This window comes from Stegastes partitus, unplaced genomic scaffold (genome assembly GCF_000690725.1).
Source record: "Stegastes partitus isolate 25-593 unplaced genomic scaffold, Stegastes_partitus-1.0.2 Scaffold4, whole genome shotgun sequence".
In the NCBI taxonomy this organism is placed as follows: Eukaryota; Metazoa; Chordata; class Actinopteri; family Pomacentridae; genus Stegastes; species Stegastes partitus.
The window spans coordinates 928896-944378 of NW_007577735.1; the positions used below are offsets into that span (position 1 = coordinate 928896).

At 37.8% G+C, this 15483-nt stretch overlaps 1 protein-coding gene across 2 annotated transcripts; it reads right to left on the reverse strand.

The window, feature by feature from the left end:
• Window positions 1–78: 78 nt before the first annotated feature.
• On the reverse strand, window positions 79–12622 carry LOC103354816 (sodium-coupled neutral amino acid transporter 3). 2 transcript variants are annotated; one of them, XM_008278375.1, is made up of 16 exons: window positions 12474–12622; window positions 8328–8427; window positions 8079–8163; window positions 7847–7962; window positions 6660–6733; window positions 5884–5976; window positions 5669–5750; window positions 5479–5561; window positions 5225–5283; window positions 5011–5148; window positions 4710–4789; window positions 4489–4589; window positions 4203–4327; window positions 1360–1504; window positions 1164–1267; window positions 79–1075 (listed from the first exon to the last, which is right to left on the reverse strand). In XM_008278375.1, exons 2-16 carry the CDS (start codon window positions 8366–8368, stop codon window positions 971–973), a joined length of 1431 nt encoding a protein of 476 aa, XP_008276597.1. In that variant the 5' UTR covers window positions 8369–8427; window positions 12474–12622; the 3' UTR covers window positions 79–970. The 2 variants fall into 2 exon arrangements, with proteins under 2 accessions (XP_008276597.1, XP_008276590.1); XM_008278368.1 differs by lacking the exon at window positions 12474–12622 and adding an exon at window positions 10171–10346.
• Window positions 12623–15483: the final 2861 nt, after the last annotated feature.

Genomic DNA, 15483 nt, shown 5'->3' on the forward strand with positions numbered 1-15483 from the left:
AAAAATAGTGTGTTACACTTTCTCTTAATGTGACACAATAAATATAGTCTTTGGTTTGCAGCTACGGATGTTCAGGCTCACATAAAAACTTTGTATTGTACAAACCACCTCTCTGTGTCTGTTCATTCACACATGATCGTCAGGAACTGTGTGTTTGACCTTCATGAACAGCAGCAAAATCCTACAAATTGCACCATATTTGTTGGATCGGTGGGCAGCTCAGACTCAGCTCTGAAGATCACCTTTACAACACTCATGTTAAGTGTCAAAAAAAACAAGATTAATACAATTTCACATTAAGCACATCAGTTAAATTCCAGGTAAGAGTCACATCACATTGTAATTTGATTGAATGGAAGTGTTTGTGTAGAACTGCTGCTCACATTTAGGTGAATCTGTCAAGTTTAGGGAAATTTGAGCAACACTGCACTGGCAAGTTTGGCAGTTTTCAAACTGCGACTGACAAAGGAACAAACTGAAATGTCTGATTTTGTTTGATCAAAAGCAAACACCTGGGAAAAGAAAGGAAATGATTGCCTCACAACTCAAATTAATGTCCTGTAAAATCTGAGATGGTAGGGAAGTAGAGTAGAAGGATGTTGGCAGTGACTGAGCTATTCCATGGAACTGTACACATCCATACTCTAAAACGGGATTTCCATTTTAGTCACGATGTTCCCATTCATCCTTTTGCTGCACATGACCCCCAAACACATCACTTTGTATTTTCATACATCTGTGTTCTCTCCTCCATTACAGGATGTTTTTTTCCTGCCCCATCACATGTTGAAACATTTTCCTTTTTTCTAAAAAAAAAAGTAAGCGAAAGGTCCTTCACATATCCTTCGCCTTGTGTAGCCAAATATTCCTGTTTGGCTTTGGATGACAACTTCAAAGATCGGGGTAATTTATTGAGAGGGAGAGCTTTGGTTCACATTCTGCTTGTAGTACCTCCGTTCAGTCGTGGCGTCTAATGGCCACCTCCACTTCGAGATTCTCCGGTCACCCAGTCAATGATAATAAACGACAAACTCATGACCATGAAGACGAATCCCAATGCAGCAAAGCATGCAGCCTGCAAGAAAACAACACCAGTATCAACAGCGCATAACATTCAAATGACCAAGAAAACTCTTTAATAGCTTGAAAAAGTTGATCTCTACCTGAATCTTGGGTCTTGACTTCATAGGCTCCTGGTCTTCAGGAACGATCCGGACGTAGAAGATTCCAGGAAGGATAAAAATGAGGCTGGGGGCAGATGTGGCTCCTGTAGATGATGGGAGACAAATGAGCAGAATGTTTTATAGGTGATGCAGTTCACATCATAGAATCTGTAACATTCTCTCCGTGTAAACATACCAATGAGGCCGAAGATGTCGCGGATTGAGGGCACGAATATTACAAGAATGTTGACAATGAAGATGAGACAAAATGCGATGATGATGTGTCGGGCCCAGTGGAAAGGTTTTTCAGGAAACAAGATCTGAAGCAAGGCCCTGCGAATCTGCACAGGTGAAGAAAGGAGTAAAGGAAGAAGGGAAAAGGGCATAAATTCAAGTTTTTCATCATAGATAAGACACTAAGCTTCAACATTGATATCCAAAACTCTGTAAAAGGTAAAGGCCGATCTTATCTTATCACTACAGGTAACACTGAAGTATGTTGAGAGGCTGGTTTATAAAGCCGTGTTTTACACAAAGTCTTAAACACAGGTCATGGGTAACAACTGTGACTTGCTGAAGGCAAAATACCTGCCTTGAAATGTTGTGGAGTAAAACCCTGTGGTTCAACCTACTTGAAAGTTTCAGTCAGCATTCAGAAGCAGAACGCCCTTATAAAACCACACTCACTTGTATTGAGTTATTTGAACTTTATTCGAGTATTTCCATTTCCTGCTATTTTATACTTCACCACAATTACGAAGCAAATGCAATCCTTCTCACCCCACTATCTTTACTTGACAGAATTATATAAATTATAATACATGTTGTATACATGTATTATAATTTATTTAGTGACATAATAATTTGATATATTTAGGATAATGTATATATTGTACACTAATACAAATGACATTAACTATCCAATAACAAATGTGATGACAAATGACAATGGAATATTATAGGTAGAAATTGTATTATTGATTAAAATTATACTTTATTGATTACCTATTCACAAGTTAATCATGTAAGAAGTTAAATTATCTTTACCAGCTTCAACAATAAAATAATGAACAACAAAATAATGCATTACTAGTTATGATCCAATAATATACATTATATAGCCATTCTGCGTAATGACTACTTGCACTACTCATGACTTTTACCTGCAACAGAGTATTTCTACACTGTTGCATTGGCACAAGATCTGAGGACTTTATCCACCTTTAATTTTGCATAGATAAAAAAAACCCAAGATAAATGTGTTAATTAGAGAGCTTTACACATGCTGGTACACTGATCTTTTAATTTTTGTTGGCTTTTTGTTGCTCTCTGTGCTTGCTGAGCTTAATTGACTGTCTCTTGGCTTCAGCTTCACAGTGAATGTACAGACAAACATGTAGACACGAGAGTGGTTTAGATCTTTTTATTGAATTCTCGGCAGGGAACCCGAATGAGCGTAAACTACTTCTTTAATTAGGCTATGAAAGATCTGCAGTGTGTTCTTCTAATGTGCATGTTTTCCATCTATTGCTGTTATCTTGAAGAACTGACTCTAGTCATTAAAATAACTCAGCACAGTCAACACACAACTGAAACGGCAACAGATGGGTTCAGGGGTTTCACACTCTTTGGCACAGCACAGAAACAGTAAAGCAGTTTCAGTGCCTTGATGTGGAAAACTATACTTATTCTCTGAGACATACAGTTATGTGGCATTCCAAAACATTTGCAGGGTTTTGGATGTGTCATGTCAAGACTGTAAGTTTAAGATCTGCAGAAAGAGTGTTAAGAGTAAAGTAAGAGATTTTACAAGAGGTTTATATACCTACTTCTAAGAGGAACATGGAGTCGTATTTAACTTAACCGCCCTGAATAATAAGAAAAAAAATGCCACAATTATTAATTTGGTCTGAGGTCTATCCACCGGTTTAGCTTCCAAAAGAAATTTTCTCATGAGAAAAAGCAAATGTTGCATGTGAAGTTCCTCCTGGTTCTATACTGGGCCTGCTCCCACTAGGGATTATCACTCGCATTATGGTGATTTTAGTGTCACAATAATGGCATGTAAAGTGAATTTCAAATGTTTATCCCAGTTAATTAATATCTACATTTTATCTTTTAATGAAGTTTATTTAGGTTTCATCTAGTGCAGTAAAGTTCTTTACCCATATTCAGGACTTTTTTGTTGCCATACGTAGAAGGTCTTTCGGGGTCCACTGGACCCCAAGAAAGAATATGTGCAAAATATTTGTTGGTATTCATTATAGACTTTTATACTAGCCAGCCATTATCTATACATCGCTTAATCCTCACTAGGGTCGCGGGGGGCTGGAGTCTATCCCAGCTGACTTAGGGTGAAGGCAGGGGACACCCTGGACAGGTCACCAGTCTATCACAGGGCTACACTTAGAGACAGACAACCAAGCACACTCACATTCACACCTACGAACAATTTAGAATCACCAATTAACCTCAACATGTTTTTGGACTGTGTGGGAGGAAGCTGGAAAACCCGGAGAGAACCCACAATTTTCTGATAAGTTGATGTATTTTTGGTTCCAAATGCATGGCAAATGTCCCTCTTTTAATATGTAAAAAAAAAAATCTTCAAAAATAAGAAAAACAATACCTGTCACCTAAACCATATAGCCTGGGGTCCAAAAGACCCCAAAAGTCCTGAATAGGGTTAATATGCAATATTTATATTTAGTATGTATTTTAAATATCCTAGTACATGAGTTTTTAGATGTTTTTTTTTAAACACCAAGATTTAAATACTTCCTAGGACTCGAGCAGTCTAGATTGATTTCTTAAGTAATTGATGAATTGACTGTTGAACGCAACATGAGGAAATAGCAAAAAAATGACCATCACAAATCCAAAGAGCCCAAGATTCAACTATCTCGTTTAAGTCCACATGTTTCAGCTAGCCGATGGCTGATGCATTTCCTGTCACTGCATAATCTAATCTAACATGAAGCACAATGACTGTAGGAGTTATTAGCCTAGTTTACGATACACAGTAACTTGTTTACTTACAGGGAAGAGAACCACAGGAACAGTCAGAGTTACAGCCACCAGCACAGCCAGACGCACACAGAGAACCAGGACATCTAGCGGGTCCACGCGACTGTAAGTGTGCAGCAGCTCTGACTCCACAGCACCTATAAACAGAGGACCAGACAGATGATGACTTATATTGCATAGTGTAATCCCTCATTCACAACACTGCAAAATGCATATGGGGTCTGGGCACAAGCGAGTCACTCATTTGAAATTGCACAACATCAGAACAAAGTGGCCTTTGACTCTCCCTAACCCTTACCATAAAAGGTGAGGTAACCGAACAGAGCGGTCAATAGGTACATGACGAACATGGCCAGGATGGAGATGTTGGCAACAGTCTGCATGCGTTTCTTGGTGGCACTGCAGTAAGGTTAAGCAGAAAAATGACATCAGTTTGACCGCCATTTTGCACAATCGTGTGTGTGCTGGTAAAAAAACAAAAACGTATTTTGTGAGAGAGATTATGGCATTTTGACTTACTCTCGTAGCTCAGTGTAGATTGGTAGCACCTCTGGGTGGCAGACAAAAGCAAAAGCCAGGATGGGTATGGTGTATGCTGTCTGAAAGCCAAAAACACAGCAAAGATCAGCGACCAACCCATGATTTATGATTTTATTCCTGCCACCGTTGTTGACTTAACACGCCTTGGTGCTGTTGACTTAACACACTCGGGTGTAGAATATGTGGTGGTGAATCTGCTGGGCTCACCATGAAATAAAAATACACACTGCAATTCAATAAAACTAGGCCCAGGCAATGTGAACATTTTGTGTTCTCTCACCTGAGAGTTCATGGTAAACATCTTGGCCTCACAGAAGTCATCTGTGATGTTATGTTCATTGTAGTGGTCGAGAATATGAGTCGTGTTATCATGTTCATCATCCAGAGGACAGGGGATGTTGAATTTTTTGTATATAACCTGATGAGACAAAGCAATAGTTTAATCAAGGATAAATAAATTAAGTTATATATAACTTGCTGGAATGCTGACTCACCGAAATGAGGAAAAACACCATGCAGGAGAGGGAGAAGCCACTTGTATAGCCAAGGTAACCTGGGTTTCAATAATAGCAACATGTTGAACAATTACTTATTATTGCAGACAGTCGACAGAGTGTTCAAGTGAAGCTACTGTAACTGCAGTGCAAGACATGAACTAATACCCAACAAAAAAGGGCAGTGGAGGCGTGATGGAAGAGTATGAGGAATAATGAAAAAGGATAATGAGACAAAAGAATGCAAAACATACCAAGTTGTTTCATGAGTGCTAGAGGGAGGATGATGAGAGCACTAACAATGATGATCAAGAAGTTTCCATTCAAGAACCACTCTCTAAGAAACAGCCAGACAAACAGATGAAAAATCAGTACACCACCAAACAAAAAAAACTCAAACTACTATGCAATGAATTTATACCTGAAAATCCCTTTGACACTCACCCTGTGTTTTCATGTTTACCGAGGAAAGCTTGAATAACCAGTGGGAGCTCAGACTTCACGATGAAGAGATAGCTGGACATCGCTAAAAATGAATGAAAACAAGCTGAACGTTTGCTGCTTAGTGATGCATGTTTGATCTTATCTAATTAAATACACAAACCTTTAAAGACAGATATCAGAAATGGCATCAAAGGGATCAAACGGCATCACATTACCTCCAATATTGTGGACTGTAATGATGCAGGCAGCCAGCATTTTTCCTGGAGGACCAAAAGCCCGATTTCCAAGCTGTTCATACGCTCGGATGCCTGAAAACAAATAAATATTGGAATTGTATGCAATAAGTTCAGTATGTACAAATGACTCTGTGGCTGAAAAAAGTAAAGCAAAACTATAATCAATTTAAAAAAATAAAAAAAATAAAAAATGCTGTAACATAACAGAAAATAACTTTGTCATAAAATACAGTTATTTTTCATAATTAGAATTTATTTTCCAGCCGTAATTTTGCAGCAGATTATGTGTAATTCTTTGGCAATGAAATTACCTATATTATGTATATTTAGACAGATATAATGACAAAAAGTGTAATTTGACTGATTACCAATTTTTATAGACATTGTACATTTATGATACATTTCACATTTTTGTTGTGAAAACTAATTATGCAAGATATCTTTCAATTAACAAACAAACTTACGTAAAGTACAGAACAAATACCTTTTTTTCCCCCTGGTGCTTGTAACTAACTGTGTCTAGCTTTAGAACTATATTTACATCATGAAACTTGAATTTCAGTTCAATCTATTAAATAAATAGGAAATATTTGTTAAAATAAAATGGAAATTTTATGGTTTTGTCATGTTAGACATGAAAGTTCACTGCCTGTTTTTTTTTGTAATTTTAGTTATATTTTGTGTGTACTTCAAAAATAGTGAGAAAAATATACATAATTTATTTTTGAATGCTGAGTTATATCCCTCTCTCTTACCAACAACTCCAGCACTTCTCAGCAACAGATGAATTGAATACGCAGACAGAACAGCGATGAAGAACAACAGGATTCTGAAACACACAAGAACGAGCTCTGTTGGAAAATGCAACTAACTCATTACAACGTTTATAAACTCTTTAGTAAAGTCCTTCTGCTATTAAGATATTCTCATGAATAATCCTCCAACATTCTGTTATTTTTTTTGTCTCATTCACACAAGAGAGTTCAGCTTGGACAGACTAACGCTCCAGCCACCCTCCAACTCCCCATCCGCCACATAGTGCAGGACTGATCCAAGCAGGCGTGTCTTGGATCTGATCGCTGGGGTCTAAATTTAACCACTCAAATCTGATTTAGAGAAGCTGCGTGTGTATGAGCTCTAATGTACATTCTGACAGATCAGGGTTCGTACAGTAGCTGTTGTACTGAGCTGTAGGCGTGACACTGCTTTACAACTCACACAGGTAAACAGACAGAAACACTAACATCCTCCTGCCATCATACGTTTCTGTCCAAACACACACACAGTCAGATGATACACACTCACGTGGGCCAACTCCTGGCCTTATAAGGACCCTCTGTTGACTATATCAAATCTGTATCCACAAACTGTAATCTAATGCGAAGTCTGGTCAACTATCAGCCACAACTCTGATCTAAAATGATGATAATGATTATTCATAATTCATTTATAAAGCAACATCCAAGCAAGAGGCACAAAGAGCTTAATAGTTAGTGACTCTAAAGACTAAAGCAACAACAGACACAACATAGCAAAAGATAAAAATGAGTACATTTTAGAATATAAGACACACAAATCGAGAAAATGAGTACTAGCTGTTAAGGAAAGCTATTTAGAAATAGCCCTTTGGAAAAGTGAGGACCAGCACTTCTCTTGTCAGTCTCCTATTCATGAATTCAAACCCTCACATGACACACAGCCTTGCTCTATTTTTGTAGCCTCCAGCAGCCTTCACATTCGGCTTTACCCAAATACTAAATATAAATGACAAGAGGCTGAAATCCATACCCTATTGTTGTCCTCTAGACAAGAGGGGACGACTCAAATGCCACACAGTGCGCTATACGTTGACCTACATAAGTGGAGAACGTGCATAAACACACCGACAAAAGATGCACAGTTCAGCCAAAGTTGGGATTGTGTGTTTGGCTTGGACACTCACAGAAAAAGAATGATTCCGGTGTTGGACATCGCGAAAGCCAATCCCAGAATTCCACTGCCCATTATGGCGTTACTGAGGTTAAAGATGGACATGCCAAATGAAGTCTTTCCCTCGAACTGCAAAAAGAAGACGACAGAGGGTCATTTAGTTCATAGCCATAAATCACACAAACAGCATCAGGAGTATTTACTGCATTTTCATACAGCGTACACCGGAGGGAAAAAGCACTCACGTCTGTAAAGTGCATTTCTTTTTTTACGCCAGTTTTATGGGGGAGAAACTCCTCATGCTCTGCCAAAGCATCGAGCCCATCAAACCTGCAATGAAAGAATAATCAATAAGTAAAATGAAGATGTGGAATTAGCATTTATATTTGGTGGATGAAATGTACAACGATGTATTAAAAACATTTGACTCCCTTGAGTCGTACTTTCATCACCAGTGCTGACATGGTGTGTTTATCAGTTATTGTTCATCTTACCCATCGTCCCTGCTGTGTCCGTTTATCTTTTGAAGCTCCATTTTTGTTTGGTGATCTGCTGTTGCTGGACCGAAAGAATCCTCGTCAAATTTTCAAAAGGCTGAAAGTGGACAAAACAGGTGTTAAATTTATGATACACCTAAGAACAATCTCTTATAAAATCTGCAATTACTATGCCAGCTGGGATTGTTTTTATAGAACATTTAACATTCCAACACGGCTAATGCACCAATGTTGCCAACTTTCCCCTTTGGTGAACTAACTATAAGTAGGCTGACCTCACTGTGAGTCTTTAACTCGTTTGCACTGCTTCTGCATGCATTTACCCTTTCTGTGATCTGTCTTAACTTGTTAAAGCTGAGACAAGATCTCAGAGTGGGTCTTTCAGGAAGCTGGAAACTGTGATATTTACGATGTAAGGCGTTGGCCCTGTTCACCAGTAAAATAATACGGAGTGATGTAACAGTGGCAGAGTGAGAAATCCCCTCACTCTCTTAAAGGTAAACTAGTGCTTGAGAAGGAGCACCAGCGTTCAAAAAACACTGAATATGACTAACGTAACACAAACATAAAATCCTTCTCCATTTCAAAAAGGGACACCTATTTTTAAAACTCTGAGACACACCACTTGCCAAGAACAACAAGAATGTTGGTTTTGTCTTGTGGCAATGCATAAAAATCCTTTCACTCTCCTTTGTTTTGGACTTCTGCTCCCTATCTTAACGTATTCCACGTGATTGTTTTGGTCCAGAAAACTAAATTGCAGAAAACGGGACGCTTTCACTCGAGGTGTCAATCCATTTAAAGCTCGTGTGACATGAAAGGCTTTAAATAACAAATGTTGTCAGAGGACTTATGTTGCTCTAATCTGCTGCGGGCCACACAAAGCTGGCATGGACGCACTCTGGGAATGAGCGTAGGTCCGTGCTGCTGCCATGGGGTCATGGGATACTTCCCTTCTCTGTGGGTCAAACTGCCCTCAGCATTTTCACATCCAACCCCTAAGGACACTGTTGTGCTACGTTTTGCCATTCCTTAGGAGTTTCACACAAAAATGGAATTTCTCTGTATTCCTACGCTCTGCACTGAACAGGCCCGCGGACACACAATAATCCACACAGCTTGGTGCTTGATAGCAGTGGGCAACAGAGATAAACAAAGGGTTCCTGTGTAAATGGTGCTATTTAGTCTAAATACAGAGTAGCCTTTTCCCTGCATACTGGCCTCAGGTCAAGTTTGGTTTGAGTGACTTTCTTTAGCTACATACCCGACGACTTTCCCATGGCCTCTAGCCAAAGCATACAGCCAACAAAGCATAGCTTAAATGTCAGGAATGGTTTGTAATTTAACATTCAACCGAGTGCAGTTTGGATGGATTATTACCTTGACTCACATTGAAAAAAACAAACAGATTTTACTACTTCGGCAAGCTTTACATTTTAATCAATTGGAGGGTGTAAAAACTAGACAAACCTAGTTAACTAAGAACTTGCTCTAAGTTTGATATTTCACTGACCATAAAAGCAGCTCTTATACAGTGGAAAGAATGAAAAAGGGGTAATTAAAAGAAGAAAAAAAGAAAAGAAAAAATACTTTCCATCCATTTAGACAACCAAACTGCACCCTGTTCTCTTTACAAACTGTTTTTCAATGAACAAAAAAGAAATTATCTTAAGTTAAACACAGCAGATAAAGCCTTTTTACTATCCAGCAGTGCGTACCACATGGCTCTCGTCTGACGCAAGACCAGCACACTATTAACAGTAAGCCCTTCCCTTCTCTTCCTCAACATCTGAAACAAGGACTCATCCAAATGACACATGCATTTTTATCAGCAACTTACCCCTGTGATCGAGGAGAAAGCTACTTTTCTGAACACAGACAGAAACAATCCTTGCGCGAGTTCATTCAAGTTTCACTCAACCAATGTTTATATATAGGTTTGTTCTTGGGAGGCTCTCCAAAGCTCCTTGGTAGTGAAGAGAGGAGAGAGTGAGAGAGATTAGAGGGCTGGGAGAGAGAGAGAGAGCGAGCAGGAAATGGGAACACCCATACTTAACCCTTTGTTAAACCAGCCACAGGTAGCTTGGGCGCTACAAAGCCTCTGTGGGGATGCCCTCACCAGGTGTCTGCACTCATGTGACAGCAGCACTAGAGCCCATACAAAGGCAATGAATTACCTGTAGTTTTCAGAGACAATCTGAACTTCAAGACTGCTGCTTATCCCACAGGCCCATCAATCATAAAGGGCTGGTGGCATTCATACAAAAGACTGACCCTGTCATTACAGTCGGAGCGAGCAGAAAGGAGGGGTGAAGTTGAAGTCATCTGGGGTGGGCTTTGTTACAGCACTGGGCGGATACTCACTGACAGTTTGCATCCTGTTGGAAGTCATAGTGATGGTAATTAGCTTAGGAGATAAGCGCTTTTTTTAAAGATTGCTCACATGTGATTGTGCTTAAGAGTGGAAACATTGTGTGTGTGCTCCATTCAAACCCAACAGCGAGACCTGAACACACATGACATGACATGTAATGTGTGACGCTTTAAAAGTTCCCACGCAGTTGTAGGATCTCAGGAAAACAGGAGATTTATCAATGACAGCTATCTGACAGCTATCATCTCCATTTATACATTATACAGTGTGGCCGTTTATTATTATACCCTCGGTCCAGGATGGAATTATGACTATATGCGGGATATTCCAATAAGCGGGCTTCAAAATGGCGGCGAGTTTGGGTGTGAAAACTAGCATATGTATTGGACCAGCACAATGTATGTGAGGATTAACTTGTCATGATTAACTAGCTGAGCAGTTCCGTTATGAGTGACGACATGCTCTGCAACAATGCGATTCTCTTTGATATGCATTAATTAATGTCAGACAGTGTGTGAATAACTCAGTGAAGCAGATCTCAGGTGAGCAGGTAATTGACAAACAAACACATTGCCTCCCGCGGCTGACCTGGATGTATTAATCTGCCAAGAATGAGTGAGTGATCAGCCGACCATGACTTTAAACGGGCAAAAGCTATTCCTGGAATCAATTTCAGGGAATTTTGCTATGACAAAAAAATGGGATTATGACATTATTCTATGACATAAACAAGCTGTTTTAATAAGTTATATAGGAAATGATTATAAACGGGATATTCTATAAAGTGGTATGACATTAAGTGGGCAGCACTGTATGTATGTATGTATGTATGTATGTATGTATGTATATATGTATGTATGTATATATATATAAACATATATGACACCTGAGTAAAAAAAAATACAATTGGATATTATACGTCCTGAGAGCAGCAATACATGCTCAACCTGCTAGCAGTTCATCAGAACAAAATGTCATCTACTTCTCAGAGACATTTCAGTTGACTGATAAAGTTCATCTTAACCAAGATATAAGCTTGGCCTGCACACCCAAGAAACACCCACAGCTTGTTTATCTCACTGTCACACAAATCCTTTACTTCAAAATGCAGCCTTCTGTTATTTAAAGATCGTATCTACTTATCGTGGTCACATTTTTATACCTCCAAAAGAATGTTTGCGTCACATTTACATCCTTAGTTGAAGAAAAACAAAACATTGCCATCACATTTCACTATTTTGGTTTGAGGCCTGCACAGATAATGTTAACATAAATATTTTAAAGATAATGACTACCTTAATGACCTTAAATAACCCCAGTGACTCGTGGTGGGCTAAAAAAAAAATGCAGGCAACTACCATATAACATTACAAACTTGTGTAAAATATAGTTCATTAGGAGACAGCTTGTCTTGATAAAACCATGCATCAAACATTTGTTATTTTTGTTTTAACAGCTATGCCAGCATTTGTAGCCAAGATGATCTTCCATTTCAGCTAGTCATTTAAAATCCAACCTCTAAGCTGTGCTTACTGCCAGCACATCAGACTGCAAATGAGAGTATATATATACCCCAGAGAAACCCAGTAAAAATAAACATGGATACTCTGTGTATTCTGTGTATAATATTTCTACTGCCAGGATGACAGTACATTAGCAGTGGCAATGATAACAATGAGCTCCACTCTCTTTCCTCATATTTGTATAGGAAATGTATTGCAGCCATTTACAACATATGTAAAGTGACAGTCTGCTGTTCTTCTACTCACCTCTGCTGTTGTAACAGTCAGTCAGATGGATTTCTTCAGTCTGGACAGAAGTAGCAGGAGAGAAGTTAAAACTTGTCGGTGACTTCACGTCCAAAATCTGCCTTTCACAGAGTCATGAAGGTCTCTGCAGCTGCAAGACGAGAGAAGAAAAAAAAAACGGGGGAAGGAGGGAGGTAGTGATTGCGCGCGTAAAGAAATTTCCTGCCATGTCACGAGCCAAGACACGCCCTGTTCTTTCAGACGGACCAGGCCACACGTGGTCCTCTGTTGCATTATGAAATACTATAAGATGGGGAAAGACGAATCAATATAACGGAAAAAACACAAATACCAGAGCTGTAGGGGAATCATTTATCTAATTACAACCACTGGGTTCCATTTTGGATATTTGCAAAATTCATAGAGCAAGTTCAGGCTTTATGCTTTTTGTATACCAACCGTTCTGCTAAAGGGGACAGATATTGTCATGATCTACAAGGTTTTGGATAGTTTGTCACATTTCATGGTGAGTTTTGTTAGAAACCGTCACCCAAAACTCATAAACAATAAACAAAAACACTGTAGAATTTAGTTGGTTTTTTTTGGGGGGGGGTTTTTGCCAGTTTTAAACATCCATTGCTCAATAAGTACTAAAGACATTCCAGTGATGTTTGTGTTCCTGTTGTAAAACAAACTTGTATGAAGATCTGTGCAGCCCCAAGGCCATGGGTGGTTTTATCTGCCAGAAACTTGCCTTTAAAGATGGCTCTAAAATGAAATGTCAAACTTCCCATATTTAAAGACGAAAGAGTTTCAGAAAATTCCCCCAGCATAGTGGGGTGTAATAATAATGCAAAAATAAAACACATGTCCATTTTCAGTTCTTCTAAATTAACTAAATATATTAACGAATACACAACCAAACACCTCAAGTGCAAACAGAATATACACCACTCACTTGTCACTTTACAACTGTAGAGATACAGTATGTATATTTTTAAGATTTTGGGTAATTTTGATATATGTTGCGATTTGTACAGTCAGCAAAATTTTAGTGATGTTTGGAAATATAAGTGCTTATAATCCACAATCCCACATCATGCAGAATCATTTGTTCATTCAAATATCCACTGGATTATACTAATTTCTGTAAGAAACTGTTCATTCATAGGATCTGTTTTGGTTGTTCTGTACAATGCTTTTGAAATAAAAGTCCTAATGTTTTTCCTTTCATATTTTCTAACAACTTTTATACATTTAAAAAGGGTTAAACATTAGGTGAAAGATCACTTCTGGAATGTATTCAGACATCAGCTGTTAATAAGCAGGTTATTTTAGCCACAACAGTAGCATTCTGGCAGGAATTTTCAATCTGAAACAATCTTTAAAGGCCAGTTTCTACTGGATTAAACCTGCCATGAACTTGGGATTGCACAGATTCCTACAGGGGAAGGGTTTTTATACAGCAAGAGAACAAATGTGAGTTGGATATTTTATATACTTTTGGAGCAGTAGGTGTTGGGGAGAAAAAAAACAAACACTTAAGACCTATCACAATGTGCTCTTTTCTATTTCTGAGGGGTATCTGACACAAATCCTAGCATTTTTTTTAATTTATGGCAGAAGTGTATACACAAAAAATATGCATCTGTCCTCACAGTAATGAAGATACAGAATTTTTAAGCAGCTATATGAAACCACTAACCTGCACTGTAATTCAGGCGAAAAATAAAATTTTGACCTTCAAGTATCTGTAATTTGATAAAACAGCATCATAATGGCTCCAATATTTTCATTTTTTAATCATTCAGCCTTATAATAGGAAAAAAAATACAATAAAACATTTGAGGTGGGAACCCTGATTGACTTAAGATGGAATGTGCTACTGGCAATCTAGTATTTTTTCTTTTTTTTTTGGAAAATTACTTTTTTTTTCTTCTCAGCTTTGTGTTGTCAGCTCACTGACACTGCCATCTAGTGGACATGAACATTCAGGTTAAAAAAAGTGTTTTCAGCAAATTATACAAAAATGAGGACCAACAGCAGCAAACAGAAGTAATTACTAAATATCCAATTTGTTATTAAACTATCTGGCGTCTTCAGAAGCCATATGATGTGAGGCACTTTAAGTCAACATCCTTGTAAGTACACAGGCCAGTTTCACACTGAGAGAACAAGTAAGACTGCAACTAACAGGTACTTTCATTATCGGTAAACCTAGCAACTTCTACAATTAACCAGTTAATCATTTATTCTGCAATGTGGCAGAAAACAATGGGAAATGCTACACTGTCCATAAGTGAATGGTGACAACATGGCAGCAAGGGTGCCAGAAAAAATACATTGAAATCAATACTGTAAAATATAATAATTTATATTTGTCTATCTATCTTATCTAATATGTAATTTATATTCCTAATTTATGTTGATCTGCTGCTACATCACCTCACTGATGCTGCTACTTGTAAACAATCTATATGCACCTTAGTTTCTGTCTCTTTTGATTCTTTTGTATCTATTTATATTATTGCTTTTTTTGTTTTGTTTTTTTATACATATATCTGTATTCTTTGTTATGTATATGGGAGTGTGCAAACGAGACAGTTTCATTGTCCAGTGTTAAACTGCTGTTTTTCATGCCTCACATATGACAATAAATGTCTATCTAAAATAATTACATTTTTAGCTTAAATACAGTCAAATTGTGTAATTTTATGGTTACACATTGTAAAAGAACAAATTACTAGGTGTAATAACACACATTTTTGATGTGGACATTATGTGTATGTATGTGTGATCTGATCAGATATATCTGTAATTGAACAAAACAAGGAAAATCTGTAAAATAATACTTAAAAATTCTTCACCATTTTTTCATTCCTTAATATACATAATTTTTCTTTCAAACAATTGCAAATATCTATAAAATAACAGTATTTTGCTGATTAAAAGCAGTAAAAAAATCTACAAAACAAATCACAATCAAATGTAAGAAAAGAATAAATTACCATTTATAACAATACAGATTTTT